The following is a 21,265-nucleotide window of genomic DNA, read 5'->3' as shown; positions in this document are numbered from 1 at the left end:
TCTGTCTTTTGCCATTATAACTAATACTGCAGTGAATAGCTCTGTACCTAATTATTTAGTGTTTTTGACAGTGTATTTTGGGATAGGTTCCTGGACATGAGATTACTAAAGAGTAAATGCATGTGTAATTTTTCTAGATACTGTCAGTTTCCTTTTCCTCACCGTGTACCTTTTTGCATTGCCAATGCTTCTACACCTGAGTGTATTGTGAGACTTGGAATTTAGCCAATCTGATAGTTGAGAAGTGATTTCTCTGTGTAGTTTTAGTTTGCATTTCTCTTAGTTTGAATTGTGAGCCTATTTCCATATGTATAAAGACCTAGGTCATTTTTTATATCTTTTGTGACTGTTCATATAATTTCTCATTTTTCCATCAAATTATTGGATTTTTTCCCCTCAAAATAGATTTAGGAGCTTATTATATCAGAGATAGACTCTCTTGAGTTACTGTCGACCATTTTTAATTTAGGTGATTGATTTAAAGAGTATCCTATTGGTGACAGTGAAGTGCAAAGAGGAATTTAAGTTCCTGAACTGCCATGGGAAGACCTGGGCTTTCAGTTCATGGGTGTTCATTTTGATACACTGTTAGTAGCTATTTTCTTAGTGATACTATTAAATTGTTTTTAAAATTAACAATCGTTTAGGTATTGCCTTTTAATTAGGAGGCATAGAATTCAGGCAGAAAACTTTAAAGAGTCCTGTTTAAATCTGTTTCTAATACTGTTTGGATACTTGTTGAAAAGTAAGATATAAATTTCAGATTTTGAGGGACTATTTAAAAAATAACTTCTGCAGTATCTGGTACACTGTAAATTTTGTTGAGATAGTTATTATTGCTTTATTATTCTTCAGCTCTGGGATATCTGAAAAATTGTCTGCTTTGTACTGTAGACTAAAATGATAAAAGTCTGAGTTAATACCCTGGGAGACTTAAAAAATAATTCATGGCATGTTGATAAATTTATTTTCATACATCGCATTATTCATACATGAGCAGCTTTTTAAAATGATGCAGTCCTAAAACAATAAATGTTTGGGGTTTTTTGCGGAAAATTAGTTATTTTTTTATGTGATTTCCAATTTAAAAATCAGGTATTCTATTTTTCTAGAAGAACCTAACAAGACATGTGACAGCAGTAACACTAGTGCTACCACTACCTCCATTCAGCCTAATCTGGAAAACAGTAACAGCAGCAGTGAACTAAACTCTTCCCAGAGTGAATCTGCTAAGGCAGCTGATGATCCTGAAAATGGAGAAAGAGAGTCTCTTACACCTGTCTCTATTCAAGAAGAGATAGGTAAGAATACACTTCATACATCAAAGCAAGCTTTTGATTTTTTTATTCTTTAATTTTTTTAAATGAAGGTTTGATGGGGGTGGGAAGATTCAGATTTTCTTTTTTTCCTTTCTTTTTTTAAACACAAGTAGCACTTGCATTCATTGTTTTTGTTTTCACAAATGCAAAAATCACAGAGAAAAAATCGATCTTTTTCACACCCTTCTCCACAAAGATAACCCCCATCAACAGTTTGGTTTGTAACATTTTTATCTTTCTCCATGCAGTTTCATTAATGTATGTATGTTTATAAAAGTTTTTTTAAAAAGTTTGAACAGGATCATTTTGCATGTATTATTCTGCATCTTGTTTTTATTCACTCAGTAATAGATGTAGTGGATCTTTTCATGTTATAAATTGAATTCATTCTTTTTTAACTGCTGCATGGTACTCCACAGTATGGATGAACCATATTCATTTGCTATTTCTTCAGTAATGGACATTTAGAGTGTTAACAGTTTTTTTATTATTATATATATAATGATGATTTTTAACATCCTCAACATTATCTTTGTGTACTTATGCAAGTATGTTTGGCAGTATAAAAACAAAGTAGAATTGCTGGGTCAAATGGTTAGGCCCATTTAAAGTAGTGACAGCTACTGCTTCATTGGATATTAAAAGTGATTTACACCAATAATTTACATAACGTATTTATCTGTTCCTACTCTGACCTAAAGTCAGCCTCGTTAATCTCTTACATTTTTGCCAGTGGTAAAGTATAAATTTGTAAATCCCTGCTTACTAATTCATATGTTTGTTCAACTTTCTGTGAATTGCTTCTTCATATAATTTGCTAATTTTTTCCTATTGTGTTTGAATATTTTTCCTTAATGAGTTTTAAGAATGCTTTATAAAGTATCATGGCCATTAATCTTTGATTTTACGTATATAGTTATATTGTCATTGCTTATTTTTTTATTTTATTTTATTTTTTAAAATTAAATTTATTTTTTAAAATTGATTATGCTGTTACAGTTGTTCTATTCCCCCCTTCATTCCCCTCCACCCTGCCCCCCCATCCCCTCATTGCTTATTTTTAACTCTTACTGTTACCATGTATACAGATTTTTACACATTTTTGTAATTAAATTTATCAAGTGTTTTTCTTTAGGGTTTCTCTGGATTTTTGTGTCTTACTAAGGAGGATTAACCCACATCCCAACATTGTACATACACTTTACAGTAATTTTGCATAATACTTCTATAACTTTGTTTTTAAGCCCTCTGGAATATAATTTCATGTATGATTTGAGGAGGAAATCTGTTTTAATAAGCACTGTTTCAATTGCAAGTGACCAGATCAGCTTAAACTAATTTAAGTGAGAAAGGAATGTAATTCCTCATGTAATGGGGAAGTCCAAGCCTCCATCTGGGATAACTGGACCCTTAGGTACCAACAGTCTTCCTGTCTTCCTCTCTTTCACTCTCACCTTTGGATCTTCATATGTTTGTATGTTAACTTAATTCTCTCCTAATACAGACAGACTTTTTCCAAGTGGCAGGGAAGGTGGCATTAGCAGTTTGTATTCTCATCTTTTCAAGGCCTGTGACCCAAAATCAACGCCACTGCTGCCCCAAAACCAAAGTCCTTGAGGAAGGAATATGAGTGGCCTGTCTTGGACATATTGTTCCCACCTCAGTGGCCAGGGCAGGCAAGGTATTAATGATTGATGGCTCCAGGAGAAGTATATGATTGGAATGGTGTAAGAAAGGTTTCAAAAGAAAGAGGGATGCTGTAAAGATAGAAAACAATATATAACCACAATTTCACACTTTGGTAGCTTGGCACAAAGTTGTGTATTCAAATTCAAAAATGCTTCTGCCTAACATAAGGCAAAGATCTTACCCACAAGTGAAACTTTTTTCAAAAACTTTTTTCCCAAAATTATATCTGGTAATTGTAATTGTATCTAGAATTTGTATTTTTGTGTTGTTTGTTATTTTTATGACGTCTGGAAGTGGCATATCTTGATCTTAAAATCAATGAGTCAAATTATGGATTTAACTACTTTTAACACTTCATTATCCTGATAGCAGGAAGCATTCTTTGATAAATCTATCTGCCACTGTTTTTTTGGGAGGATGGCTTTGGTTGAGGAGTGAGAAACATATGGGAAGATACCCTTTTGGAGGCTATTCTGCTTTAGCAGCCTAGTTCTGGCTGGCTGTTGTCAGGGATGGATTGCTGGGGATTGCTGTAGGTTTGAGTAGTCACATTATAGCTTGACAGGTTTGGAATTTTCCCCAGGAATGGCACTGCCTTATAGATTGCCTGGATTCCCCAGCTAGTACCTAATGCCCAGAAATGTAGCTCGGGGTCCCTAAAGGTAAACCTCCTCTCTACTAGCCTTTGGGTGAGTAAAGTCTGTCTAGGCTTCTACCTCCTCATATTAAACAAGGAGCTGCAGAGGCTGGAGTAAAGCAGCTTGGTACTCTACCTCCAGGCAATGTCAGAGTGATCCACACTCCTTTATGGCTTTTGGGCAAGGGGTATTAGATAAGGACCTCTGCTCCCAGTCTGGTTTCCTTCCAAGTCTTATCCCTAGACATTAATTTTCTGTCTCCATTCTCTTATTTGCACTGAATTTAGCAAGTGGCAAAGAATTGACACTCGGGCAATATTGGATTGTGGGCTCTAAACTAAAGTGCTTCTTTTTAAAAGCTCTGTGCCAACCCCTTTCTGCTTTTTAGGAAGTCCAGCCTAGACCAAACAATGTCTAAAAAGTTTTAAAAAATATTTTATTTATTTATTTTTAGAGAGGGGAAGGAAGGGAGAAAGAGAAGCATCAATGTGTGGTTGCCTCTCACACCCCTACCCCCCATTGGGGATCTGGCCAGCAACCCGGGCATGTGCCTTAGAGGGGAATCGAACCAGTGCCCCTTTGGTTTGCAGGCTAGCACTCAATCCACTGTGCCACACCAGCCAGGGCTAAAAAAGTCTTCATTGTAGGACTTTATTGATGATCCTGAGATGGAGCCATCATAGTTCAACATCTTGGCATAAACTTTCAACATGGGTAGGTCTGGGACCCAAGAGAAAATTGTTGATAGTTCGACCAGCTGCTTTGCTACCAAACATTGCAGGTTCCTAGTTTTCTACCCTGGGGTGGCAAAGCGTATCCAGTACCCCTGCCATATCTTGATTTAATGAGTGCCATATTTTGTGATCAGAATCTTAAAATACTCTTATGAATTGTTAAGAATTTATTGATTATAAGTGCCAGAAATTCACCAGACTCACTTAAAACAAAAAAGGAATTTTACTGGCTCATACAGTTGGGAAGTTCAGAAGTAATGACAGCATCAGGTGCATTATTGGACCTAGTAATAAATAAAATAAGGTTATCACTGGTCTTCTCTCATGTTCAGCACCCCCTCCCACCACCATGGGCCTGTGATTGTCTCTTATTATTGGAAGTTTTCTCCATAGTGTGGGGTAAAAGTAGCTGACATTTAATTTATGCCCTTTGTGCTCAATAATACCCTTATCCATCTCCAAATTTTCTAAAGCAAGACCAGTCCTCTATCTCTAGATTTTCAAAATTATAATATGATGCTGAATGGTTTGGGCGATATAACCAGTTCTGGGATAGTCACTGAGGCCAACCAGTGATGTGCTCTGTCTGGCTAAGCTGGGTGATGTTGCTCACCTCAAAGGGGAGGGCACTTATTTGCAGTCCTTGTGAAATCATATGATTGTAGTGGGGGGGGGCATATCACCAACAGAAAGAAGGGGTATTGAATACATAAAATTAGCAACTGTTTACTGAATTGTTTTAACTTATATTTTTCATAATGGATAGCCAGTTTTCCGAATCCAGTTATTTTCTCTACTTAAAATGCCTTCTTTATAATATATAGTAAGTTTCCTATTTGATTTTTCATTTGCCAATGCCACACTGTCTTAATTTTATAAAGCTTTATTTTTTTAAATTTTATTTATTTATTTTTAGAGAGAGGGGAAGAAGGGGAAGAGGAAGAGAGGGAGAGAAACATCAGTGTGTGGTTGCCTCTGGTGTGCCCACTACTGGGGACCTGGCCTGCAACCCAAGCATGTGCCCTGACTGGGAATCGAGCTGGTGACCCTTTGGTTTGCAGGCCAGTACTCAGTCCACTGAATCACACCAGCCAGGGCTTAATTTTATAAAGCTTTAAATTTTTAAGAGAAAAGTGATATCTGTACAATTTTATGACCAATGGAAATTTAGATAGTCATTCAGTCATTTCAGAATGCATAGAAATTTTCAGCCAAAGTGGGGTTTATGGGAAAGTAGAAATTGCTCCATGGCAGTTAAATCTGCCACTTTAAAAATTAAATTACTATGAAAATGTGAGAGGTCTGTATTTTATTTAAAAATTTTAATTTTGATTTTACATGTATAATTATTTGCATATACAGATAATTATCTAGAATCTTTAGGAGAAAATTCACTTGGCATTTATATTTATAAGCTTTCCACCATTACGTATTTAAACAGAATTTCAGTGAAGGTCTTAAAAATATTTTTTTTATTTTTTATACAGAAATTCCCATTTACTATATAGGGCAACATTTTATTCATATGCATTTTGAGTTACTGTTTTTGTTAATTGTAAATTTGTAGCAGCCCTTCCTGTTTTCTAGTAGATGAGCTTTGAAACAGATAATGTGGCATTTTTGAATTTCCTGTAAAAGAATAAATGACTCATAGTTAAGTTCTGAGATAATTTTCTTTTAAGTAAAACCTGTAAGAATTAATACATGTGCTTTGGCTCTTAAAGGACTTTTTCTGTTTATTTCTGGATCTTAAATGTGCACCAGATAAGAGTTTTGGATAAAGTGATATTATATATAATTTACTTACTATTAGCACTCACTTTTGGCTTTTTATTTGATAACAGGTGATTTCAAATCAGAAAAGTCTAATGGGGAAATAAGTGAGTCTCCTGGAGGTGGACGAGGAGCATCTGGTTCAACTCGAATTATCACCAGGTTACGGAATCCAGACAGCAAACTTAGTCAGTTGAAGAGCCAACAGGTGGCAGCTGCAGCCCATGAAGCAAATAAATTATTTAAGGAGGGTAAAGAGGTGTGTTCTTTCTGTTTAAAAAAAAACTTCTGAAGTGTAAAATATGTATTTTTTACCATATTTTAGAAATAGGCCCGGGAAGTTTGTAGACCTTTGAACTATATTTTCTCCACTTCCAAGAGCATATTGGCTAACAAAAGAACCAAAGTGTGTGGTTTATATTATAATTACAAACAGTTGTGTACCTGAATTTCATTTGTGCATAGAAATGCTATAAATGGGTGGTATGCTTTCTTACTTTGTAGTTAGTTTTATTGTATGTAATTCTAAAGAGAGAGGGAGGTTTTTTTCCACATATGGTCATGAGTAGGCTATTTGTGGGCATTATTAAAGAGCTGTAGATGATTTAGTGCTCAGATCCATCTGGAGTCATTTTAGGTGAACCTGTAGTTGCCCCATGAGGGCGGAGTGCAGTGCATAGAACAGCACAGCGTCCCAGCTGTGGTTATGAATAAAAAGATTATAGCTAGAACTCAGTATTTCTCCCCCACCAGCTAGCTATACTGACAGAAAAATGTCCACAACTTTTATCTCCCAGTTGAGAATTATTTGCAGGGTAGATAAGTGAGAACATACATCATTCTTTTCCTAACATTACAGGGATTGCTTTAAAGCAGCGGCTTTCAAACATTTTTACTTTGACCCTTGGTAAGACATTTTTCATAGCAGCCCAGTATACACAGTTTCCTGGAATAGTATTTTACTTTACCATATGGGAAGCATTCTTCTATTTTCTCTCCTATTGTATTATATTTCATTTTTTTAAAAAGTTGAATAAGTCCCACTGTTGATTTCATAGTCCACTAAAGGATCAGGATCAACTCTTTGAAAATACAATTTTAGGCCCTGGCTGGTGTAGCTCAGTGGATTGAGCACGGGCTTCTGTGAACCAAAGGGTCACTGGTTCGTTTCCCAGTCAGGGCACATGCCTGGGTTGCAGGCCAGGTCCCCAGTGGGGTCCATGTGAGAGGCAGCCACAGACTGATGTTTCTCCCCCTTGCTTTCTCCTACCTTTCCCGCTCTCTAAAAAGAAATTAAAAAAAAAAAAGAAAAGAAAATACAATTTTAGATTATCCTCGAGCTTTCATACTAGAGCTAAAATTGATAAAAGGAGCAGAAGAAAAGGTATTTTTAAGGAATATACTTTTGGAGGAATAGTACATGTAATGCCCTATACACATGTAGTTTTGTGTGTCTGTCTGAGGTACATGAAAGTACTTAATGTCTGACATAATAGGCACTTAATAGAGGTTAGTTTTCTTTCTTTTTACAGACATATCTTGGTTATTTAATTATAAACAATTAGCTTTAGTTTTTGAATTTCAAAAGTTCAGTTACAAGATGTATCTTAACTGATTCAGATTGGTAAATTACAAATTATTGAAAGACAGTTGATCAAATTTGCATAATTGATATGAACAATAGAATCTTCTTTTTTTTTCTTGGTCAGGTACTGGTAGTTAACTCTCAAGGAGAAATTTCACGGTTGAGCACCAAAAAGGAAGTAGTCATGAAAGGAAATATCAATAATTATTTTAAGTTGGGTCAAGAAGGGAAGTATCGTGTCTACCACAATCAATACTCCACCAACTCATTTGCTTTGAATAAGCACCAGCACAGAGAAGATCATGATAAGAGAAGGCATCTTGCACATAAATTCTGTCTGACTCCAGCAGGAGAGTTCAAATGGAATGGTTCTGTCCACGGGTCCAAAGTTCTTACAATATCTACTCTGAGACTGACTATTACTCAACTAGAAAATAATATCCCTTCATCTTTTCTTCATCCCAATTGGGCTTCACACAGGTAAAGGAAACTAAGGTTCATTTATTGCTTTGAATATAATAAATTTACAAAATGATCATTGTAGGTAAGTACTTTAAGTGGTCGTTACCAGTGAATTGACTGATGTCAGCGTAGTCAGCAAAACATGGAGTACATTAGGGATGTGAGTGTACTTCTAAGTTATTGAACCAACACTAACATTTGGAAGATTTCTGGAAAGCTGACTCTTTATTCCTGGAATAAAGTGGAGACCAGACAAAGCAATAGAACACTGTGGAAGTTTTAAGAAGTTGGAGAACTAATTAACCTTTGGGATACCTTCTAATGGTCAAAATTTATGGTTCTGTCAGGTAGACGATTCTAGGAGCAGTATATTTATACCTGCTTAGCTTAGAAACATATTCCCTGTAAGATGGAGGCATAGTAAATTACAACTCTTGTGCTTGTAAATTAGGATCAGTGAAGTGAAATAGTTTTTTTTCCTTCTGAAATATAGGGCTAATTGGATCAAGGCAGTTCAGATGTGTAGCAAACCCAGAGAATTTGCACTGGCTTTAGCTATTTTGGAGTGCGCAGTTAAACCAGTTGTGATGCTACCGATATGGCGGGAGTCTTTAGGACATACCAGGTAAGTGAATTTTGAGCCTTGCAAATGATGTATTAGACTCCTTTTTGGAAGTTTAGTCTATTGAGAATGAAAGTTAATGCATTTTTAAAAGGCCATATCAAGACTTAATTTTTCTTGGCCTCATTTCCTCCTGTATAAGATGTAAATATGACTGAATAGTAGTTCCAATTTATGATATTGGATTGTAGGGAAGATCAAAGTTGATTAAGTATATTAAAACTAATAGTTTCTTCATTAAAAAGCATTTTATTAAATAGAGCACTCATCTTTTTAAAAAATATTTCTTCTAGAATGTTTCAGGTATCAGGTACTGTGCTAGGCATCTGATCTTTTTAGAGTTGAGTGCCTAGCCAAAAATTATGTAGTTTCTGTGTAGAGCAAGAACCGTGTAACTGCAACAGATGGTTTCAAAAATAGATAAATTTTGTGCCCTGAATCTACTTTTTAGATCTAGGGATTTGGTTTTTGAAACTTTAATTAATCTTTAAGAAGTCAATACTACAAAACTAATGCAAACTTACAATAAAAATGTAAATCATCATTCAATGTGAAAAGTAAGAATCATTCTACTTACAGGGCCCACATCAAAGGTATAGCTGCCATTTTAAAATTATGAATATAGCTTTGTGTTGCTTTCAACATCTGTGTTCTATTTTATAATGAAAAGTTTTTTAAAGAAAAGTTAATTTATATCTACTAATATTTTTCATCTGCTAAGGAATGCTCTCAGTTTTCTGTGGTGTTTCCCCATATCAATCTTTTTTTTTTTAATTTTTTTTATTGATTATGCTGTTACAGTTGTTCTATTCCCCCTTTATTCCCCTCCATCCTACCCCCCATCCCCACCATCACCCCCCCTTTAGTTTATGACCATGTGTCTCAAGTCCTTTAGATTCTATATTTCCCATGCTATTCTTGCCCCCCCATCTATTTTCTATCTACTGTCTATGCTACTTATTTTCTGTACCTTCTCCCCCCTTCTCCTCCTCCCACTCCCCTGTTGCTAACCCTCCTTGAGATCTTCATTTCTATGTTTCCACTCCTGATCTAGCTGTCCTTTTAGTTTGCTTTCGTTTTAGGTGTGGTTGTTAATAACTGAGTTTGTTGTCCTTTCACTGTTCATGTTTCTTTAACTTCTTTTTCTTAGATAAGTCCCTTTAACATTTCATATAATAAGGGCTTGGTGATGATGAACTCCTTGAATTTGATCTTATCTGAGAAGCACCTTATCCGTCCTTCCATTTTAAATGAAAGTTTTGCTGGATAGAGCAATCTTGGTTGTAGGTCTTTAGATTTCATGACTTGGAATACCTCTTTCCAGCCCCTTCTTGCCTGTAAGGTCTCTTTTGAGAAATCCGCTGACAGTCTGATGGGGACTCCTTTGTAGGTGACTGTCCCCTTAGCTCTTGCTGCTTCTAGGATTCTCTCCTTCATTTTAATTTTGGCTAATGTAATTACGATGTGCCTTGGTGTGTTCCTTCTTGGGTCCAACTTCTTTGGTACTCTCTGAGCTTCCTGGATTTCCTGGAAGTCTATTTCCTTTGCCAGATTGGGGAAATTCTCCTTAATTATTTGTTCAAATAAGTTTTCCACTGGTGGCTGTGCCTTTCCCCCTTCTGGTACCCCTATAATTCGGATGTTGGAGCATTTAAAGATGTCCTGGAGGTTCCTAAGACTCTCCTCATTTCTTTGAATTCTTGCTTCTTCACTCTTTTCTGTTTGGCCATTATTTGCTTTCTTCTGGTCCACTCCATTGATTTGAGTCCCAGTTTCCTTTTCATTGCTATTGGTGTCCTGTGCAATTCCATTCATTTCAATTAGTTTCGCCTTCATATATTTGTCTAATTTGTCCGTATAATCAACCAGTTCTGTGAGGATCCTGATCACCAATTTTTTAAACTGTGCGTCTGTGAGTTTTGCTATTTCTTCATCGCTTAGATTTATTTCTGGGGCTCTGAGATCCTCCTGCGCCATTCTTGGTCTGTTCGGGCCCTTTAAGTGTGAGAAGCCGCGGCTTGGCTTCCCAGGTCGCTGGGTTGTGACGCTGTATGTGGGGGCGTGGCCAGAGCGGGGAAATGGCGACCCCCTCTGCCGCTTCTCACAGCTGGGTGCGGAGGAGCAGTGCCTTAGGTGGTTCACCTGGGCCGGGCCACTCAGAGTCGCTGGGTTATGACGCTGTATGTGGAGGTGGGGTCAGAGCAGGGAAATGGCGGCGCCCTCCACTGCCGCTTGCCGTGGGGACCTGCCGGCCCGGTCCAACCGCCCACTCCCTCGCCTGTCCACCCTCGCACAAATGCGCGACCTCAGTCAACACGCAGCCCCGGCCCGGCTGTCTCCCCCGAGGTCGCTCGCCTGGTTGCTCGCTGGGTCGCTCACTAGGTCTGACCCTGCGCCTGGATTCCGCCGGCCTGAGTGTGTCTGGCCGAGTCCTCCTGTGCAACCCTGCTCCGCCAGCCGCTGGTTTCGCCCCTTACCGGTCAGGCTGAAGAATTTGTTGTTAACGGACTTCCGAAGAGTTCAATTTTCCGTGTTCTGGCTGTGTTTTCTGTTGCTAATATTTAGTTTTCTCTAATCTTGGTTGTGGGAGAAGGCACGGCACATCCACCTATGCCTCCATCTTGGCGGAAGTCCCCCCCATATCAATCTTAAGGATACTTTTTTTCCTTCCTCCTATTTTGAATGTAATTGCTGCTATCAGTATAGGTATCCACAAATGGAATGGACTTAATTCTGCCTAGGATAACAAAATTGAGGTTAACCTAAGGTGCTACAGACTGCACTCCTGGAGAGGAGACCTAAATGGGTGGCATACCTTTATTCTACTCCTATGGGTTTCATTTATCAGGGTAAAGGAGAGAGTCAGAAACAATAGTGAGGTAATACTCTATTTCTCAGGGTGGTGGGGGATAAGGGGACTAAATGGTAATAGGAAAAAATACAATAAAAAACCAATACAATATTTTTCATTTGACTTTTCAAAAAAAATACTCTGTATTTTTGTTCCTTCTTGCATTTAACCCCAGAATGCACCAAACTGTTCTGTCCCAACATCTTCCTATTAGTGGTCATCCTGAAACTTACAGACCAGGCAGCCACATCTCTGATGACAGAGATAAACATTTTGAGAAGTGAAGCTAATCTTAATGTTGCTAAATAAAATTCTTGATATTCAAACGTAACTTCAGATGACTAAATTCATACTTTTTTATAAGTTTGTTTCTGAATACTAAACATTGTAATGAAGATGGAATTAAAAAAAAATCAATCTAGCCCTGGCTGGTATTTCTCGTTTGGAGCATTGTCCCATATACCAAAAGGTTTCGGGTTAGATTCCTGGTTGGGGCACATACCTAGGTTGTAGGTTCTATCTTCTGTTGGGTTGGGTATAGAAGGCAACTAATCGATGTTTCTCACATCTTCCTCCCTCCCTCCCTTCCACTCTCTCTAACAGCAATGAAAAAATGTTCTCAGGTGAGGATAAAAAAATACTTTTTTCAAATCAATGTATTTTTTCCTTATTGTCTGTCATTTTGACTAATCTTCCAAATAGGTTACTTAGAGTTACAAAATTATATCATGAATTGTATTAATGTGACATATGTGGTAAAATACAAACTTTAAAAAATATGATGAGGTGTAATAAAATAGGTAACAATTTAAAAAATTATAGACCATGATTCAAGAAAATTAGAAGTTAATTGGACTTTCGTTTTTGGCAAAATTATGGTCAAATACCTCTAGGTGACAAACTTCTAAGAAAACATCTAGAAAAAAACTGCTAAGAAAATACCTAGATCTTCAACCAAATATTTTATTTATAAAATGTTTATTTGTTGTGGTATTCAATAATAAAACTTTAAGAGCAATCTAAATATCTTAGAGTTTCAGAATATATTTAAAATAATGGGAAATTAGAATCTTTTTGAGAAAATTATAGTTTTTTCTTTGAATTTATCATTTTCACCTGAGGACATGCTTACTGATTTTAGAGAGAGGGAAAGGGAGGGAGAGAGAGGGGGAGAGAAATATCAATCTGCTGCCTCTTATAAGCACCTAACTGGGATTGAAGTTGCAACCTAGGCACGTGGCCTGACCAGGAATCAAACCAGTGATCTTTTTCATCCAAACAACTGAGCCACACCAGCCAGGGCAAGAAAATTCTAGTCTTTATTGAAAGACATTAAAGAATTCCTTAAAAAATGGAAATATATTTTATGTTTACATATAGGAAAAGTCAGTGTCTTGACAGTGTCAGTTTTCCTCGTGTTAACATATAAATTAATTTTGGTAACATTGATAATTATAGTTGAGCTTTCTGGAGAATTTACAAGATAATTAGAAATTTTATATGGAAAGGGGCAATAATAGAAAAGATAAGATTAAGTAGGACTTGACCTGCCAGGTAACAGAACTTATTTGAAGCTATAATAATAGTGTGTTATAGATGCAAAGATAAACAAATAGACCAGTGATACAGAATGAACAGTCCAGAAGGTGACCAACTCACATATGATCTGAAGCTGTCCACTGGATGTGCAGGCTCTGGTTTTCCTGGGTGGTGCATGCCATGGTCAGCCCCTTCCTGTGTTCTACCTGGGGTCACCCTGCATGAGCTATAAAACAATCTGCAGATGGCTGCTAGGGGAGCCATGCTGTGAACTGAGGCTGGCTGCTGCTAGTGCTGTGCCTGGAGCCACTTAGCAAGGGGTACAAGGACTGTGGGCTCACTGAGGCCGTCTGTTGCTTGTTTGAAAGGATTAAGGAAGTTGTGACATAGCCAAGACCAGCCATTCATTTGGAAAAGCCACCGTTAACAGCTTGGGTGGGCCTGTAAGTTGAATGGAACAGAGCCTCAGGACATCTCCACAGTGGGCAAACAGTGTTAGCCAGGTTGTTGGTCTCAGATATGGCATTGGCCTGCTTGCTGTCTGTGGCTCTGTGGAGGAAGGGTTCAGAAAAGGGACAGTGGCCTCTGTGCACCTTTCTGTCTGGAAGAAATCTGTCACTCAGCTATTGCCTTGATGCCAGATACTTTATTTTCTCCCTGTATGCCACTGGTGCCCTTCAAGATGCTCCCCTGCTGCTGGAGCTCAGAAGGAGTTAGTCTGAATAAGTCTGTGTGTGGGCTCTTTAAGAGGATCTGCTTGGGACTTGAGCAGTTTCTTCTACCAACTCAATCCCCACTGGTTTTTGCAGCCATAAGTTACGGGGGTTTATCTTCCTGGTACTAAAACCCTGGGCATGGGGACCTGGTGTTGGACTGGGACTCCTCACTCTGGAGATAGCCCTCCAGAATTTTTACCCACCACACGTGGGTGTGGGATCAGCCCATTCTGCATCTCTGCCCCTCCTACCAGTCTGGATGGGTGTGGTTTCTTTAATTCTATAGTTGTTATACTTCCATTCAGCTTGATTTCTGATGGTGCTGAGCAATGGTTATTTCATAGTTTAGTTGTAACTTTGATGTAGTTGTGTTAGGAGCTGAGCCATGTTTACTTACGCCTCCATCTTGACTGGAAGTTCTGAAAGATAATTTTTATAGTGTTTTGTACTGGTGAAAATTTGTTAATAACCCCTAAATGCTCATAGTCTGACATGTTTAAATTGTGGTGTAGTTCTATAATGGACTATTAGACAGCAGTGAAAAACAAATTAGAACAAAAGTGCCAGTGAGATTGAATCTTGTAAATATACCACTGAGTGAAAACAATTCTTTCCCTAAAAATACATGGAGTGATTCCATTTCTGTAAAATTTAACAACATGTTTGCTAATATAATGTTATAATATTGTTAAAGGATATGGACATTGGTGGTATAAGTTTAAAGCAGAGAAGGGTTGTATGTGTTGAAACTTAAGAAATATGCTTTTAAATAAGTAGCAGATGGTCAAAGAAAAATTATAATGAAAACTAGAAAACACTTTGAGTTGAAGGTTCATGAGAATACTACATATATTTAAATTTGGGGGATGTTACTAAAAAGTACCCAGGGGAAATTGGTAGCCTTCAACATTTATATTAGGGAAAAAAACCCTACAAATTAATTAGCTAGACATAAGTGACAAGACATCAACCCAAAGAAAGGAAATATTAAAGAATACCAAATATTATATATTTGATGAAATAGAAATAGAAAACAGACATACTGTAGATACTATTATAATTTACAAACCTCTGATGAGATTATCAGGTAGGAATAAAAAGGAGAAAGCACAAATAACCAATATCAAGGATGGAAAGTGGCTCAGCAGTGATTGAGCCAATATTTGTGATTCTGTCATTGGTACCAGAGTCCACTCATGTAGTATTCAGACTTCCTACATCCACAGAGAAAGGGAGACAGTGGGCTCCTACTTTTTGGTAGAAGAGTTGGGGGAGGAGGAGCCCCATTGGTCTCAGTCATTGGATTGAGTAGGAGGCCATATGCCCCACTCCTTTTTTTTTTCAAGCAGGAAAAGGATTTCTGTTTTAGTTTAAAGGGTATCACTGAAGATGGGCAGGACCAGATGACTTCATAAGGAAGTTACTTAAATTTCAGGAAACAGATGATTCTATTTAAACTCTTCCATAAAATAGAAGAAGAAAGAAATCTCACAGATTATTTCTTTTGGTGTAAAACTGTTATCAAACTTGCTAAACAGAAATAGACAAATAGATAATTAGAACATTATAGCCCTATCTCCTTTATTAGTATTCACCATTGATGAATAATTAATAGCAAATAGATGTGCATTCAAGAAATCTTAAAACATTTGAAATATATTGAGGAGTAAATTCAAAGAATAATAAACCATAGCTAAATTGGCTTCCCCTAGGCTTAGAAGACTTGTCAGTTCTTAGTAGATTATTAATACCCACCATGCTATTTTAAGACATCAAAGATAGATAACAGTCATCTCATTAGATGCCAAAAAGGCATTTGTTAATAAGATAAAAGCTCATTATTAATCCCTTAAAAAATACTTAGTAAATAGGAATAGTCTTTTATTTATTTTTTGTATAGAACTGTATTTCAAACCAAACCACCATCTGTTTTGATGAAATTCTTAAAGCATTCCCATGAACAGTTAGGTGGTACAAAACAAAGATGCCAGGTATCACTGCTATCTTTTAATATTTCTTAAAATTATTAGCCATGGCATTTTGTCAAGGTAAGTAAAAGATATATTGGCAGACATGGGGACAATTATTATGCAGTTGATCTAATTATATACTTAAAAATCCAAGCAAATGGACTTGAAAAACTGTCAGAAACAATATGAAAATGAAGTAAGGTGGCCATATGGTGGCCATAGAATAATAGGTTTTCTTTAACTCAGTAGGTGTTCTGAGTTAAAAATAACAAATTCAATAAACACATTTAAATTTACACCCTGCTGATCTCCGCCAAAACTATCACAGAGGGATTTTATATATGTATGTATGTATGTATACATTTATTTGTTTGTTTGTTTATGGTTTTATTCATTTATCTTTAGAGGGGAAGGGAAGGAGAGAGGGAGAGAAATATCAATGTATGGTTGCCTCTCGTACGTCTCCTGCTGGGAACTGGCCTGCAACCCAGGCATGTGCCCTGACTGGGAATCGAACCGTGATGCGATCCCTTAGTTCACAGGCCTGCGCTCAATCCACTGAGCCACACCAGCCAGGATTATTTTTATTTTTTAAGCATACACCCACAGGGACAGGGGAACAAGAAGGAATACAGCACCAGTAAAACTGTAGAAGCAGTAATGCAGGTAGAGAAATGGTAATGTACCCAAGAAGGGGAAAAACTGAGAATTGTCACAGTTTACACCACAGACTCTTCAGAAGGCCCAGAAACAGGAAGTGCAACACAGTCCTCTTCAGGTCCTGTCTCTGCAGTACCTGTTCACACACAGTCTGCCAGGTACTCCGAGTGTGGTGAGCCCAGTGTATTCCAGGCCTTGCTTGTGACCTTGCCCTTGGATTTCACCAGAAAAGGTTCTTGTAAACTTGTAAACTGTGACTCAGAGACAAGTTTATTTTTTCCAGAAATCTTCTTTTAATAATAATAATGTTATGCTTTTGCTTATGTAGCTAGTTTTACTCTTGTTCCTGAGTTTTCAGAAGTCAAACTTCATACTAGTTGGGATACACACACAGGTGGTAAAGCCCTAAAGGAAAGTCAGGATAATGACTGCCTGGGGTCAGACACAGTAACTTCCAATGTTTTGGTTATTGATAAAGTTCTGTTGCTTAACCTTATTACATTTTACATATTTCTATAAGTTATAATGAAAGAAAAGATCTCAATAACAAAAGAAATCCTTCTAGGAATAAATTTAACAAGAAATATTCAGGATCATGTAAAGAAATCATTAAATTTTACTAGAGACATAAAAGGATACTTGGAGTAAATGAAAAGCTGAATGTTTTTATGTGTTTATCACATTTTCTAAAGATGCTGTGTATTATGTCAATTATATTAATTTAATCTGTCAAAATTAATATCTATTTGCATTGTGAATAGGATTTTCCCTCCATGAGCAGGGATGCTTGACCAAAATTATACTAATATTTCATCTAGAAAATATAATGTGCAGGAAGTAGGTATTACAAAAAAAGGGAATTGGTATTAGAACATAATTTTGAAGCTTCAATAATCAAAATAATTTGTACTGCAGAGGAAGTAGAGTAATAGAACCAAAAAGAGAATCCAGAAATAGACCTGAACACACATGCCAATCTAGCTGTGATAGCAGCGGCGTGCCTGGGAAGGAAAAAGGACAGGGAGCCAAGTTTGAAGAAAATACCAACTTAGCTCTCAGCCTCAGCAAAAGCATTCAAAGAAATGATGATTTTTAAAAAACACTCTTAAAACCAAAATCTTAATAAGAAATCATGAATTAATTTATGTCTTTGTTGTGATACTTTCTTTTTAAACAGATATAAAATCCAGATGCCATAGAGGAAAAAAAGTGGATATGTGTATGTATTTAAAATTCTGAGTGGAGAAATAATAATGTAATCAAACTCAAAAGACAGATGACAAACTGAGGAAAAATATTTGCACTACAAATGGAAAATTTCCTTAATTGACAAAGACCTTTTATAAATGAAAAGGACTAATAATAGTCCAGTACAGACAAGAAAAAGGATTTGAACAGGCATTTTGCAGAAAAATAAATACGAAAGGCCAGTGGACATTAAAAAATGGTTACTTCTCTCATAATTAAAGAAATGTAAATCAAAACAATGGGGATAGTATTTCTTATCTCTCAACTGGGCTATTAATTTAGAAGTTTGGTACTAACTTGAGTGAAGATGTGGGAAAGCAGGGTGTCTTTATAATCAGTGGCAGTGTAAAGCATACAGTTCTGAAGAGCAATTTGGCACTGTCAGCATTTTAAGTGCAAGAACCTTTGGACTTAGCCATCCCAGCCCTGGGGAACATTGGCTGATACTCCCCAACTTATCCAAGGAAGATAAAACGGTGCTTATGGTAGCTTTGTTTGTAATAGCAAACACACACAACAAAACCCTGGGTACCACGTGTAGGTCAGGAATGGACTTGAAGCTTAGTCCATACTCCTGCTCCGGCTGTCATTTGATCTCCAGAACTGTGGAGGGAATACCTGGAGCTGGAGGGTGCACAGTACTGGCCTGATGGAGCTTCTTTCTTGGGTCCCCCAGGCTGGCAACAGTAGCCAGGCTTTCTGCCCAGCCAAGAGGAACTAAACTCCTTTGGAGCTCTTTTGTTGCTGCCTTTTCTCATAAGGATTGTTTTGGTGGCAGTGACAACAGTGGAATTTACTCTGGCTTAGCCAACCTCACAGATCAGCGACAGAACCACCTCACTGGCCTGGCTTCCTGAGTAAAGTTAAGCCTTTGGTGATAAATGGACCTGTTTCCTATGTGAACACTAAGAGCACAAACTGAGTGTCCGTCCCAGCCATGAGCCTGCAGAGTGTCACTGCACCGTTCTTTTCTCCCCACTGTGAGCTATCCCTGGCCACCGTCAGTGACAAGGGACCAGTTACTGTGCTGGACCTGACTTTGTAGAGGTGTTTAAAGCTGAGCCCACAGATTCTGTTGAGAGATAATGCATGGTCCTTGGCCACTCTCTCCTTACTGTGGTGGACTGGGGCTCTCACGGTATCCACCGTGCTCTGTCTGCAGAGTTTGCCCCACTTCCTGGTTCCGAGCCTGGTGGCAAATCAGTGGTATTCGAGTCAGTGAGTTAGTCTCTGATGAGAATCCTCTCCCTTTCCTCCCATTAGCTGTGAACAAAAGAAGAGTGTTTACTGTACTGGTTATATGTAGTTAATTAGCATTGAGTTCTGTCACCCTATGGGGAGGCTAGATTCTGGAGTCCTATAGTCACAAGGTCACAAAGCTTTCTTGAAAGTGGACCTAGATAAGGGAGTGTTTGGTGGAGGGAAGGAGATAAAAGATAATTAAATCCCCTCCCACAGCTTACTAGTATCTCCTTCTCCCCCAAGTTGACAAAAGATCTCTTTATTCTTCCCATATAGCTGTTGCAGGAAAAATTGGGTACAACCAGGTAGAGTGTGATTTAAAAAAAAACACAACCCTCTACCATTAGAGCTTTCAGAGAGACAGCAGCTTCTCTTTAGGCCTTAGTTAGTGTTGCTGTTTATAGGAAATAGTCCCATTCATGAACATACGGTCTAAAACACCTTAATGTAGAGCTTATTACGTTAAGCACCAAAGGCCTGCCCATTCACTTATTGCTTGGTATAATGATAATCAGTTTTACAGCCTGAAAAAAGAGTGTGGCTTACATCCTGAGCCTAATGGTGATGCCTAATCAGTGTTGTTCTTCCTTCGCAGCCCTTCCCTTTACCTGCGCCCCAAACAAGAAACATGGGCCCCTTCCTTTGTATGTGGGAAGCCTGAATTCCATGTTAGTGGATCATATGAAGGCTTTTAAGATAGCCAGTGGTAGATAGAATCAGAAATATTGGTCAATAAAAGTTTTTAGATTTGTTGATCTTAGTTGGAGGGGAAGGAAATAAAGTATTCCTTTTAACAGGGAACTGATTTAATAAATTATAGTATATCCATGCAGTGGTATATTTTTTATTTAATTCTTAAAAAAGACCTGTATCTTCTGTTTATGGAAAGATCTCCTAGTATAATTATTCATTGATTAAAAACCAGATAATTGTGTCTGTCATATAATACCTTTTATGTAAATATAAAGTTGGTATATGTATGAAATATTTCAGGAATAAGTAAAAAATGAGTATTTCTTATGGGATGCATAGCAGATTTTGTTTTTGCCTCTCTGTACTGTTTGATTTTTTCCTATTATGTAATTGTATGTCTACTTGTTCTGAGCTGGGGTTGTCTGAGTTGGGGATTATATCTAACTATTCTTTGTTTTTGTCTTGCTAATTTTCAGAACTTCATTTCTATATCGTTTGTTTTTCAAAGTTATATGTAATTCTGTTTTTCAATTTTTATATTCTTAGGCTACACAGGATGACAGCAATTGAAAGAGAAGAAAAAGAGAAAGTCAAAAAAAAGGAAAAGAAACAAGAAGAAGAAGAAACAATGCAGCAAGCCACTTGGGTAAAATATACATTTCCAGTTAAACATCAGGTAATTTTACTTATATCCTGTTGAAATAGTGTTAGCCAATTCTGAGACTTTCTTCTGCAACTTTGAGTACTTAATAATTTGTTTTACTTTTGACACAATCTTTTAATATAGTAGGAATTAAGTAATCTTTCTGGCAATTTTATAAGCATAGGTTTATTTTAGTAGAATATAGGTGGGTTACTAGACCAATTTGTTGAAATTGTCATAAAACTGTAAAATTGTATTACATTTTTTTAATTTCAGAAAGAAAAATTAAGTTTTTTAATAAATCTTTGATTCTTGCTAAAAATAAAATTGGTAAATTTAATTAATTTACCTGTCTGTTTTGTTTGGTAAAAATGTATAAAATCACATGTACTTTATAAGCATTCTCATTCTTGCTTAATCAGAATGTCTTTATTTACATCAGGTGTGGAAACAAAAAGGCGAGGAATACAGAGTAACAGGATATGGTGGTTGGAGCTGGATTAGTAAAACTCATGTTTATAGGTTTGTTCCTAAATTGCCAGGGAATACTAATGTGCATTACAGAAAGTCATTAGAAGAAAGTAAGTAATTAAAATTATTTTTTCTGCATAATTGTTTCTGACTTTTATTATTTCTTATAGATTTATAGTAGTGTATTGACCATATTTTGGATAAGACTTTTTCTGCAATTTTTAATAGAATTTGCAAAATTACTAATGTTGTTTATTATAAACTTTGTATGTTTTAAAATTGCCTTTATTTACAGAATTTTGATATCTAGGATTTCAGTTAATGAAAGACGATAGGATAGAATAGAACTTGTTTGTTTGTTTGTTTGTTTAAGAAAAAAGGCCTCAGCTACCTAATTGGTTTTTTTTTTT

The 21,265-nt window shown here is 36.9% G+C and overlaps 1 protein-coding gene across 17 annotated transcripts in view; it reads left to right on the top strand.

Moving 5' to 3' along the window:
- The window catches only part of BPTF (bromodomain PHD finger transcription factor), a 137,903-nt gene that overhangs the window by 57,789 nt on the left and 58,849 nt on the right, over positions 1-21,265 (top strand). For 12 of the 17 annotated variants that reach the window (XM_053655498.1, XM_053655488.1, XM_053655492.1 and 9 more), the window contains 6 exons: positions 1,113-1,301; positions 6,225-6,412; positions 7,863-8,218; positions 8,694-8,825; positions 20,288-20,417; positions 20,827-20,965. In XM_053655498.1, the coding sequence (XP_053511473.1) occupies positions 1,113-1,301; positions 6,225-6,412; positions 7,863-8,218; positions 8,694-8,825; positions 20,288-20,417; positions 20,827-20,965 (1,134 nt within the window). The remainder of the gene's footprint in view (positions 1-1,112; positions 1,302-6,224; positions 6,413-7,862; positions 8,219-8,693; positions 8,826-20,287; positions 20,418-20,826; positions 20,966-21,265) is intronic. The other 5 variants (XM_053655507.1, XM_053655503.1, XM_053655515.1 and 2 more) reach the window with 2 other exon arrangements.

The sequence above is a fragment of the Artibeus jamaicensis genome, unplaced genomic scaffold (genome assembly GCF_021234435.1).
Source record: "Artibeus jamaicensis isolate MK-2021 breed Jamaican fruit bat unplaced genomic scaffold, CSHL_Jam_final contig_1998, whole genome shotgun sequence".
NCBI classification, from domain to species: Eukaryota; Metazoa; Chordata; class Mammalia; order Chiroptera; family Phyllostomidae; genus Artibeus; species Artibeus jamaicensis.
This window is presented reverse-complemented; position numbering and strand designations above follow the sequence as displayed.